General features: G+C 35.0%; 1 protein-coding gene across 1 annotated transcript; it reads right to left on the reverse strand.

Moving 5' to 3' along the window:
• Positions 1-6860: 6860 nt before the first annotated feature.
• LOC141520164 (olfactory receptor 11G2-like) lies at positions 6861-7799 on the reverse strand. The gene has a single exon (XM_074231980.1). The coding sequence runs from the start codon at positions 7797-7799 to the stop codon at positions 6861-6863; it is 939 nt and encodes a 312-aa protein (XP_074088081.1).
• Between the last annotated feature and the right edge of the window lie 3983 nt (positions 7800-11782).

An 11782-nucleotide genomic window follows, 5' to 3' on the forward strand; every position in this document is an offset into this window, starting at 1 on the left:
CTATTAGTGTTAAACAAAATAGAGTTTTTATTAAAAAATTGGGGAGACTATTATTTATTATTAAAGTTTCTCATGTACTTCTGATTTATTCTAAGTAATATACGTTGCATCTACCTCTTCTCCAGGAAAAGCCAATTCAGGCATCATCCCCTATTACTTGGACCATTATGTCTAGTCCCCTTATTCTTTTTTTGTTTGTTTTGTTTTCAGGTTTTTACAAGGCAAACAGGGTTAAGTGGCTTGCCCAAGGCCACACAGCTAGGTAATTATTAAGTGTCTGAGACCAGATTTGAACCCAGGTACTCCTGACTCCAGGGCCGGTGCTTTATCCACTATGCCACCTCGCCACTCCTAGTCTCCCTATTCTTAAATTTTACTCTTTTATCCATCCTACCCATGGTGGCTAAACTAATATACTTTGCTCAAAAACTTTCATGATTCCCTACTGGATTTAAACTAAACACACATTTCTTAAACTTTTCTTTCAGTTCTTCCATAAGTTTACCCATCTGGATTTATTTCTAACATTGCTTGTATCAAGTAACATAATATATGGAAAGACCATTGAAAGCCTTAAAGAATAATCAATGTTTTTTGCTCTGTTTATAAAAAAAACACTTAGTCTATATTTGAGAGCATTTAAAAACATTTCTTCATCATTATGTAGTTCTCTATTATACTAAAAAACTTGTGAAATATAATATTGTAATTTCTCATGTCTTTTGGGAAATCTTCCCAAGAGCTTCTTTATAGCTTCTTTCTTTGTTCCTGGGGCTGTAGTTCATGGGGCTGAAAAATGGGAGTAGAACGAGAATACAAACTTGTGTGTTCCATACTGGTTTCCAGATGCTGGGCTAACATATGTTACCATAACTGATTAATAAAATAGAGACCCCACAGTGAAATACAGACATATATTGAGAAAGTCTTATTTTATCTGGAGCCTAGTGGCACCTGTCATACAATTCTCAGGACATAGGAGTAGGAAGGCAATATGTAGAGGAAGGTGATGAAGATAAGGATAGTCTCATTTCCTCACCACCACACATAGCTCTATGATAGTTTTGCTAATGGTATTTTCAGAATATTTTGACAGAATATAGCTTGAATACCAGGAAAGTATGATGAGAATTGAAAATATTTGAACTGAATGATAACCTGGGATTCTGAATAAAAGAATTCTGCTGTAATCTAAGGAGAGACTACATTATGACTGTACAACTTTTCCCTAGCAGATGGCTTCAAGGTGACCAAAGAAAATGGGATTTTTGACAATGGATGCATGTAAATGAAGACATAACCAAGAGTAGTAATGTCGAGGCTGTCAGAGCATGTGTGTGTGTGTGTGTGTGTGTGTGTGTGTGTGTGTTTGTGTGTGTGTGTGTTGTTTGTCCTTCATTCTCAAGGTTGAGTGGGTACTGTGCTTATTCAACAGTCTCACTTTCTGTTCCAGAGTCATCTGGAGTATCAGTGGCCAGATATGAATCAGGACAAATGGAGATGGTCCTGAAAGTGAGGCAATCAGGGTTAAGTGATTTGCCCAAGGTCACACAACTAGTAAAGTGTCAAGTATCTGAGGCTGGATTTGAACTCAGGTCCTCCTGATATCAGGGCCATTGTTCCATCCATTTCACAACCTACAACTGAGATGGACTACTCTTTCCAAGACTTCCAGATTGAGATGCAACCAATATCTGATGTGGGCCGTAGACCCAAGAAATCAGATGTGGGCTGAGGTTTGCAATTGCATTATCTTGAGCTAAGACTTTTTTTTCTCTTTGCTACCCTTTACTTAGTTAATGATTCTTAGAAGTAGCATTCTTTCTGCCCTAAATGCCTAAATATACTCAAGCTTTAAGTTGTAGTTAATGGTAAGTTTTTGTTATTTAATGATAAGATTCTTGGGATTGTAAATTTGTTTTGAGTTTTGATTACCAGGATGGATGCCTGATTTCCAGAAAGTCAATATTGGAAAATGTCATATGTGACAGTCAGAACTGCTAAGGTGGATAAATGTCTGTATCTTAGCAAGGTCATGAGGATGACCTATGTAGGACTTTATGACTCTATTTTCCCAGTATGCTATTTCTTTTCTGGAAAAGGAAAATCTCCCACCTGGTGAATATTGAGTTCTGTCTTTAACAGTGTGACAACATGATTGCCTGTCAGATGAGACTCATGCTTGGAATCAAACAGAGCTAAAGGAGTTTTTCCTCTTTGTCATATGTTTATGTCCTTTTTTCTTTTATAGTAAATTTCTATGATTAAGCAGTTTCCAATTTACTCTGAATGTATCCTGCAGACAATTATTTATGTGTGTGTTGCTTACTTCATTAGAAGATAAATTCTTTCAGGAAAAGAAGTGTTTAATTATTTTTGTATCCTGATCACTTAGCATACTTCTTGGCATCTCGTAAGTGTTTATTACATGATTAATGATTGGTAGAGACAAAAAAATCTTGTAGAATATGTCAATATCTAACAATAACTTGATTATCACATCATTTGGGAACAGGGATCTTTAAAAATAAAACAAAAAATTAGCTCAGGTTTTGTTTGAATTCCAATCTGATCAGAACTGACTCCTTGATGGTGATAACCTGGGGTCAGGTATCAGACTCTCATGGACAAGCAGAGTTTAGAGATCACAAATGAGAATGCAGCACTTGACAGGAATGCATAACAAAGATATGAATATGTAATGAATCAAAAAAATAAAAACTATGGAATAAGTCCAGTTCTGATGGTTCTATTTGAGCCTTTTGGTTTTGCCCAAAGTAGATTTTCAGAGGGACCAGGGTTGGATAAAAGTCTGGTTTCCCCATCTCACTTAGCTCCATTACAGTTTTACTATTAATATTTATGGGATGTTAGGGGTGGCTAGGTGGCGCAGTGGATAAAACACTGGCCCTGGAGTCAGGAGTACCTGGGTTCAAATCAGGTCTCAGACACTTACTAATTACCTAGCTGTATGGCCTTGGGCAAGCCATTTAACCCCATTTGCTTTGCAAAAATACCTAAAAAAAATTTATGGGATGTTTTGAAAGAACACAAATTAAGGATCAGGGAAGTGTGACATGGGTTAGAATTAAGTGATAACCTGCAAATATGAATAAAAGAGCTTTGCCCTAATGTTAGGAGAGCCTGCCTAGTGTCTGAACAGCTTTACTCCTGCAAATGCCAGCAGAGAGAACAAAGAAAATGAAGTAGTTATAGAGGGAAGAACAGTAGAGTAGAGGAGAGTAATCCAGTGGGATTTTTGACAATAATTGAAAAATGACATATCCAAAAATAGTGATACTTGTTGGGGGAGGTAGTCATCAGCAAACTGTATGGTATAGAGAACTATATAGCAAAGACTTTGAGTAGAGAAAGCAACTCATTTGGTGACATTTTTGAAAAACTTTAACATATTTGCAGGCTTAGAAGTTTGAATTGTCATGGAATATATGCCCTGACCACAAGTGATTCCCAAATGTGTGCTCACCGGGCTTGTTGGTGTGAGTACTTGTGACATATGTAGCCTTGTCCGTGTGTAGGGGAAAACTTTCTATTTTCTTCTTTTTTAAATTGATATTTTATTTTTCCAATTACATGCTATGATGTTTTTTTCAATATTCATTCATTTAAGTTACATATTTTTCTGCCACCTTCCCTTTCCCTCCCCACTACCCTTAGCAGAAAACAGTATGGTAAAAGTTGTAGATGTAAATTTGTGTTTAACATATTTATAAATTAGACATTCTGTGTTGGAAGAATTAGGACTAAGGGAAAATAAAGAAAATTATGAGTTAGGAAGGAAAAACATAAAATAAGTTTTAAAAAATGAACATAGTGTACATTCAGATTCTGTGGCTTTTATTCCCTCTCTCTGGTTGTGGATGGTATTGTTCATATCAGATCTCCCAGGGTTGTCCTTGATCTCTCCACTGCTGAGAGGAGCTTACTCCATCATAAATGGCCAAGTCACAATATTTTTGTTAATGTGTATAATGTTCTCTTGGTTCTTCTCCCTTCACTCAGCATCAGTTCATGTAATTCTTTCCTTGCTTTTCTAATGTCTGACCATTCATAGTTTCTTATAGAATAATAGAACAATAGTATTCTATAACATTCATATATCATGATTTATTCAGCCATTCCCCAGTTGATGATGAGAGGAAACTTTTCTTAACACTTCTCTAGTTAGTTAATTATATATGTTTTGATTTTGAGAATGTGTTCTCTGGTTGGTTGATAAAAGTAACACATCATTGGGATCTTGGAATTAAATGGATGCTGAAGTTATGTTTCAAATGGCATTTAAACCTGGGCTAGCATTAAAGGGGGGTCAAGATTGAGGAGGGAGTATAGTGACATACTATTATATTTGAATTAGATAATATGCTGGATGTGCTCCTACATGAATGGGAATGGTTCAGTATTACTACATTTCAGTATCAGAAACTGACATGATTTGTCCCTGGAAATAACATTAAAAGAGAAGTGTTAAAATTTACTTTGCTGCTATGCCCTAAGGACTATTACTTGAAGTTGAATTCTTGCATATGTCTTGCCCCCAGATTAGACTGTGAGCTTCAGTACTAGACTATCTTACTTCTCTGTTTGTATCCTTAGATACTTATTGCCATAAGGGTCCTTAGTTCTTGGCATTGCCATTAAAGATTTTCATTCATTTATTCATTATTAAATTACCAAAGACATAAGATAGATCATGGTGTGTAGAAAATTATTGCATTCAAAATGGGCTTAGCTTTGGCATTTAGACACTGTTAGCCTAAAGAAAGTCATAATGTGCATCAAGAGATTTATATTTTATCATCAATGAACACCCATAACACTAGCAGTTAAGGGACATGGACTAAGAGCTAAATAATACACAAAAGTTAGTAATAGAGTAGGAACCTCTTGTGTACTATATCAGTAGTAAAATGAGTCAATTAAGCATTGGTTAATTGAGGGACAGTTGCCCTGTCAGTGGGCTTTTGAAATGATTTAGTTAAGATAGTTTCTTTTTTAATAAAATCCATTATTTTTATCTTAGGTATTTTCGGTATAGAGGTAATTCTAGTTCCAAGACTCATAGATTTTTTTTTGTGGGAAAAGCAATCTAAAAAATTAAACAAATCTTTAATATGGTGTTTATATTTATTTCCAGCAATGTCTATTCTGAAGGAAAATCTCCACCGAGGAGTCATCTTGTAGGAGCTCAAAAGAGTGACTGTGAGTCATGAGTTTTAATAATATGTCATATAACTTTGACAAATTTAACAGTATGATACTTAAAATATTTCATATGAAGATGAAATGTTAAAATTAAATAATACAAACATATTCAGGGAGATAAACACACATATAATTTTCCCACTACATATAATGATGTACCAATATTGGCTGTCATGGACCCCATTGGCAGACTGGTGACTAGGGACCCTTTCTCAAAGAAATGTTTTTAAATAATTCAGGAAAATGCTAAATTTCAATTAGAGTTTAAGTTAAAATTAATATGTAATTTCTTCCTCCCTCCCATGCAACTTGAAATCTATCCATCTATCTCTTAGGACTTCATGAACTGGAGCTTAAGGACAGCTATATTAGATAATGCCAAATTCAAGGCTTATATAAGCTATTCTTGATATGTAAACTTTGTGGGATAACTTTCAAGGACAGGAACAGGTAGAATCAGAGTCTACTATGCTTTCAACAAATTAATATCCCCTCAAATGCTCAATGTGAAGATATAGAAATGAAGCCAAAAAATACTTCAACTTCTAAATAATTAAGATTCAAAAAAAATCCAAAATGGAGACTGAAAAATATGGAAACAAAGAAAGAAACCCAGGAATACAGATTTTTAAAATAGAAAGGCAAGAAAATTGAATCATTGTGTATATCATCTTTCCTAATAGATGTTTCATATTTTATGCCAGTGTGAGAAAATATACATGAAGAAATGATGTATGACACTCTTTCTACTCCCTCCAGCCCTGAAGTATAACATCTTCTTCTCCACTCTATAAAGACAGTCATGTTTCCTTCTAATAAAGGTCCAATCATTAGTAGTGGGGTATATATATATATATATATATATATATATATATATATATATATATACATTATTTGATATGTTGTTAAATTGAAATATGTCCTAGGCACTGGTGTCTATTTACATGGTAAAGGGGAGCAAAATGTTTCAGTTGAAGTTGCAGATGAGCAGAACTGATCAGCTTACTTTTCCTGGAAAAAGCTAAGTAGAGTTGTAAAAAGAGCAATAATGCTCATACTTGCTTTCAATACAGGAGAGTTATCTATATTTAATTCCTGGCTCTGGGGCAGATAGCATTTTCTCTCAAACTAACCACAAGTTTTCTTTGTGTTTCCACTTGTAATATAGATTATAAACTAAACTATTTAAAACTAAAAGAAGAAGCCAGGTGGTACAGTGAATGGAGTTCTGGATGTGGAGCCATGAAGACCTGAGGTTGCATTCAGCCTCTGACCAATTACTAGTTGTATACACTTTATGCAAATTACTTAGCATGTTTATCTTGGTTTTCCCCAGTTGTGAAATGGCAATAATTTTATCTATTTCTAAGGGATGCTGTGAAGATAAAATGTGATAACATTTAAAAAGCAAAATTAGCACAGTGCCTGGAACAAACTAAACACTTAATTGCTTCTTTCTCTCCTTCCTTCCCAACTTCTTATGTCCATTTTCTCATAAATCACAGAATTATAGTAATGATAGGGAACTCATTGCCATCTTATTTAAGGATACAAAATGAATCTCTACTATAGCATACCCTGCAAAAAAGACTGTTGAATGAAAATCTAAGCATGACTCTATATCAAAGTGATTTTCAAATTCTCCCAAGGATTTTTCTCAAAGCAGCCTTAATTTCTTTATTACGGAAACTATAGATCATGGGATTGAGGAGTGGAGTGGCAACTGAATAGAAAAAGGTGATGAATTTCTGCATTTCAGGTTGCCTGACTGACCCTGGGTTCACATACATCATCATGACTGAGCCATAAAATAGTGAGACCACAGCTAGATGGGAAGCACATGTAGAGAAGGCTTTCTGTCTTCCTGAGCCCTTTGGCACTCGTAGCACAGCTCTGAGTACTTGAGTGTAGGACCCAAGGATGTAAATTAAGGTGATAAAGGTAATAAGAGCACTGAAAACACCACAGGTTAGAGTAGTTTTGGGGACAGGTGTACATGATAAGACCAGCATTGCTCCTAGGTCACATAAATAGTGGTTAATGATATTTGGACCACAGAAGGGTACCTGGGAGAGAAGAGTGACAGGAGTCAGTAACCAAAGGAAACCACCCACCCAGCAGGCAGACACCAAGATGGCACAGAGTTGCCCAGTCATAATGGTGGGATAGTGGAGTGGGTGGCAGATAGCAACATACCGATCAAAGGCCATGAGCACCAGGAAGAAGAGTTCTGTTGCACACAGAGAACAAAAGATGTAGAATTGGAGGATGCAGCCAGTGTAGGAGATGGTTTTTACCTTAGTGAGGAGGTTTGCTAGCATGTTGGGCACACTGGAGTTGATGTAGCAGATCTCAAGGAAGGAAAAATTGGCTAGTAAGATGTACAAGGGAGTGTGGAGCTGTTGGTCCCACCATACAGCATAGACAATTGTTCCATTCCCCATCAGAGTCAGTGCATACATGATGGAGAATAGCACAAAGAGAAGGATTTCAATTTCTTGGCTGCATGGAAATCCCAGGAGGATAAATTCACTTATAGTCCAAGAGATGTTATGAAATGCTAAGATGGTCATTTCCTCACCTTTGAAATGGATCTAGATTAGATTTAACCATCTTTAGTATTCATATATATGCAAATATATCTTTATATGCATGTATCTGTGTGTATCTATTTACTAAACTATCAATCACCTCACACACCCCCTTTGCAGAGTTTTGTGGAACAAATATTTTTATATTTCAAGAAGTAGGCCTTTATAGGAGCCATATATCATGCCTTCTTGTATGTACATACATGCATATCTGTATAGATGTTTATGTATCTTATTGTGTATGTGTATGTAAATGTATTTATGGATCTGTGTGTGATAAAAGAGAAAGAACATTTCCAGGCTGATGAGAAAAACTTGTACTTTTGCTTTACTGCCCTTATCTTTTTGAATTCAAGATTACCTCTATGCCATTATGTATCTCAGATGAAGACCTTCAGTGGGTTCTCAAATTTAAATTTTTAAGGACCAGTAGGTCTTTGGATTCAACAGATAGGAGGATTTTGTTTCAATGAGAGGGTCATGTAGACTTTGTGGAACTGCACATATTGTTTTCCAGATTGCATTCAGAAGAGTTCACATAGGGGAGTATTAATGTATGATAATGTTATTAAAATTTGCTGGACTTAGTCATAAGTTCACCCAAAGGAAAGCAAGGAAGGGTACTGTGCAGGTGCTGCTCTAGAGAAAGTAGCTTCTGTGGTCCCATCCATATTGCTTTTTAAAAAAAAAACAGATAGTAAATGATTGAATGAAAATATACTTATTTTGAAAGCACTCGTCCTCTTGAATATTTAACATATTAGAGAAGGTCAATAACAGTGATTTAGAAGTAAAAAGAAATGTTGAAGACACTCAAGTCACTCATTTCAATCATCAATCAAAGAAAGGTTCATTTCCCTAGCATTATAAATTATAAGACCCAGGGTTTACAATAAAGTAGAAAAGCTGATTCATATATTAAAAGAGTTAGAAAAGACCTCAAGATCCTCAAGCACTTCTTTTAATAGATGAGAAAAGTTAAGCCTAAGAAATTGTGATTTACCCAAAATTATACAGATATTAAAAAATCAAATGCAAATTTTAACCCATTCCTCCTATTAGAACTTGACCTCTTTCTTACCTGCTTTTTTAGATGCACATATTCCAACATAATACCATTTCCCAAAGAAAGTTGTCTTTTGCTTGGGATGACCAATTTTATCCAGGTGTTAGATCATCTAATTCATACTAGATTGTGAATGAGAATAAAGAATAGAGATTGACTTTCTATTTTATTGACATAGGAAATTCCCAGAGGCACTTTATCATTTTCATTCCCTTTACCAGTGCAGAAAAGCACCTTCAATGTGACCTTTGAAGTCAAGTTTTATTGTCTGAGGACCAACTCTCTATTTACTATGTTGCACCATGCCTCTTTATAAATTGCCTATTTTTAATCAATGTGTTTTCTGTAGCCACACAGAGAATATCTTATCTCTCTCTTCCATATAGTAGTCCTTTGTGTATTTGAAATTACTTGCCTCTGTGTCTGATGTAACAGAAGCTAAGATGTCCAAAGAATTCTACATAATTTTGGGCAATTCACTTAACCTCCTTGGATCACAATTTTTTTAAATATCCAAGGTTAAAAGGTAAGAAAAGGTAATACTAATTTATCTCTGAGATCTCTTCTAGCACTAAGGATATGATCTTATGGAGTTATCAATATCTTAAGCCAGTCTCTACTCAGTGTGACTATAAACTGATGTAAAAATATTTTAGAGGAGTTAGAGTTTATACAATGAAATGTGAAAAAGAGAATGTGTCATAAGAGGACAAGTGGTTGTAGGTAGTATTTGGTGAGAACTAAGAACACTGAGATGTTGAAGTAAAGGTATATGATTGATGCTGGAGCTAAACTCTTGGGAAGATAGAGCTGAAGTTCAGAAAGAATATAAATGCCTAGAGAAAAATAAACTTCCTTGATTGGATGGAACATTTATGAGAGTGAGAAAATCTCAGTTCCCATTCAAGGTACTACAGTGATGAGAAATGAAGTTGCTTTATTCATTTGGAACCTGATGTGAGGCTTATGTCCAATTATGACATCATTTTATAAAACTCATTATTAATTCCATTTTAAAATTCAGAATTTCATTTGAATTTGGTAAGGTCCCAGTTGTACAATAGCATAGTTGAAGAGTTCAGGAATCATATGTGTGTGTGTGTGTGTGTGTGTGTGTGTGTGTGTGTTTGTGTGTGTGTTTGTGTGTGTGTCTGCCCATCTGTCTATCTATCTATCATCTATTTTAAGAGTTCAAGGATCATGCTGTCTTTTCATTCTTCTAGTCTGAAGAGATATTTACCATTTCTTTCTCTAATATGAAATAAAAATTTAATTTCCCTTATAGGTAAGATTTATAATTTTATGAAAAGAATTAGGACCTTATATTCATAGATAGAAATTATCTATTCAAACTCCCATCAGTTTACAGTTTACAGATTTCATAACTAAGAACTCAGAGTAATATAGCTGAGTTAATGAACTCAGACTTGAGTGCGGTTCCATTGATTCTAGGTATAGTCAAGTACTTTTCCTCTTTAAATAACTGTTTTCCTAATGTATTGTAATCTTTTCCCATTGTCCCTTTTTTGACAGATTTGCCACTGAATTATAGAGCCCAACACCACTTACCCTAGATATTTACATCCAAGATTAGATACCAGCTTACTCCGCTCCAATCACCTGAAAGAATACTAATTTCTGACTTATCAGCAAAAGCACCATTAATTACTCTAAGAAGAATGTGCTCTCTAGAAGTTATTGCTTTCTTATGATGGTGATTCTTTCCTATTAATACTTGCTTTTACCCTTTTGGGACTTCTCCAAAGAAGCACCAGGAGAAATTACTAATTGTCTCTTGGGTAGGTAGATTTATTTTCCATAATTCATGATAAAGAAAGTAAAAGAACTTAAAATAGCATTACCAGAAATTAAAACAGCATTATACCCTCCTTCCATTCCCCCTCTTTTCTCCATCCCAATCATCCAATATAGAAACACAAGTGATTAGAGAATATCATAGCTGGAAGGGACACTAGAGTTAATCTATCTCATCTGCTCCCCTCATTTTACTTGCTGATGTCAAAATAAAGCATAGAGAATGGAAATGATTTGCCAAAGATCAAATAGCTAGTCTGTGGCAGAACTAGGATTGGAATGTGAACTTCTATGTTTTTTGACTCTAAGACCAGTGATCTTTTTGCTTCCAAATAAGATATATGGAATCAAAATGCACCTGACAAATTAAAGGAATAGTCAATAAAGTAATATAGCTGGCATAGGTGACAACTAGGGAATCATATTTCAATTCTTTGTGGTTCCTTTTTGGATGATTTAGATATTCCCATGTAAGAAATAAATCCACTAATAGTGGTAAAGAGCATTAAACTTTTAAAAATTGCATGTATAAATATGGAATTATACCCAAAGAGCAATAAAAATGTTCATTCCCATTCACCAATTCTAGGCCTATATCTAGAAGAAGTCATGAAAAATGGAAAAAGTCCTACATGTTCCAAAATATTCATAGCAGCTCTTTTTGTACTGACAAAGAATCGGAAATTGAGAGCATGCCCCATCAATTGGGGAATGGTTAAATAAGTTATGGTATGAGAAAACTAGGGAATATTATTGTTGAATAAGAAACCATAAATGGTCAGACTCCAAAGAAGCTTGAAATGACTTATGGAGCCTGACACTGATCGAAGGGAGCAGAACTAAGAACAATTTACACATTAACAACATTGTGAGATGATCAACCTTGATGGAAGCAGCTCCTTTCAGCAGTTCAGAGAGCTAGGACAATCATATAGGACTGGCTATGGACAATGTTATTCTCATTCAGAGGAAGAAAAACAAAACAAAACAAAAAAAAAACCCCAACCCTTTAGCATCTGATGAACACTTTATAAAAATTATCTCTTATGTATCTCTTTCCCTTAATCCTAATACCTCATACCAA

Source organism: Macrotis lagotis, chromosome 4 (assembly GCF_037893015.1).
Source record: "Macrotis lagotis isolate mMagLag1 chromosome 4, bilby.v1.9.chrom.fasta, whole genome shotgun sequence".
Lineage (NCBI taxonomy): Eukaryota > Metazoa > Chordata > Mammalia > Peramelemorphia > Peramelidae > Macrotis > Macrotis lagotis.

What these genes read in the sequence shown, in the direction of transcription:
- LOC141520164 (XM_074231980.1), bottom strand. Translation starts at nt 7,799, where the DNA reads ATGACCATCTTAGCATTTCATAACATCTCTTGGACTATAAGTGAATTT.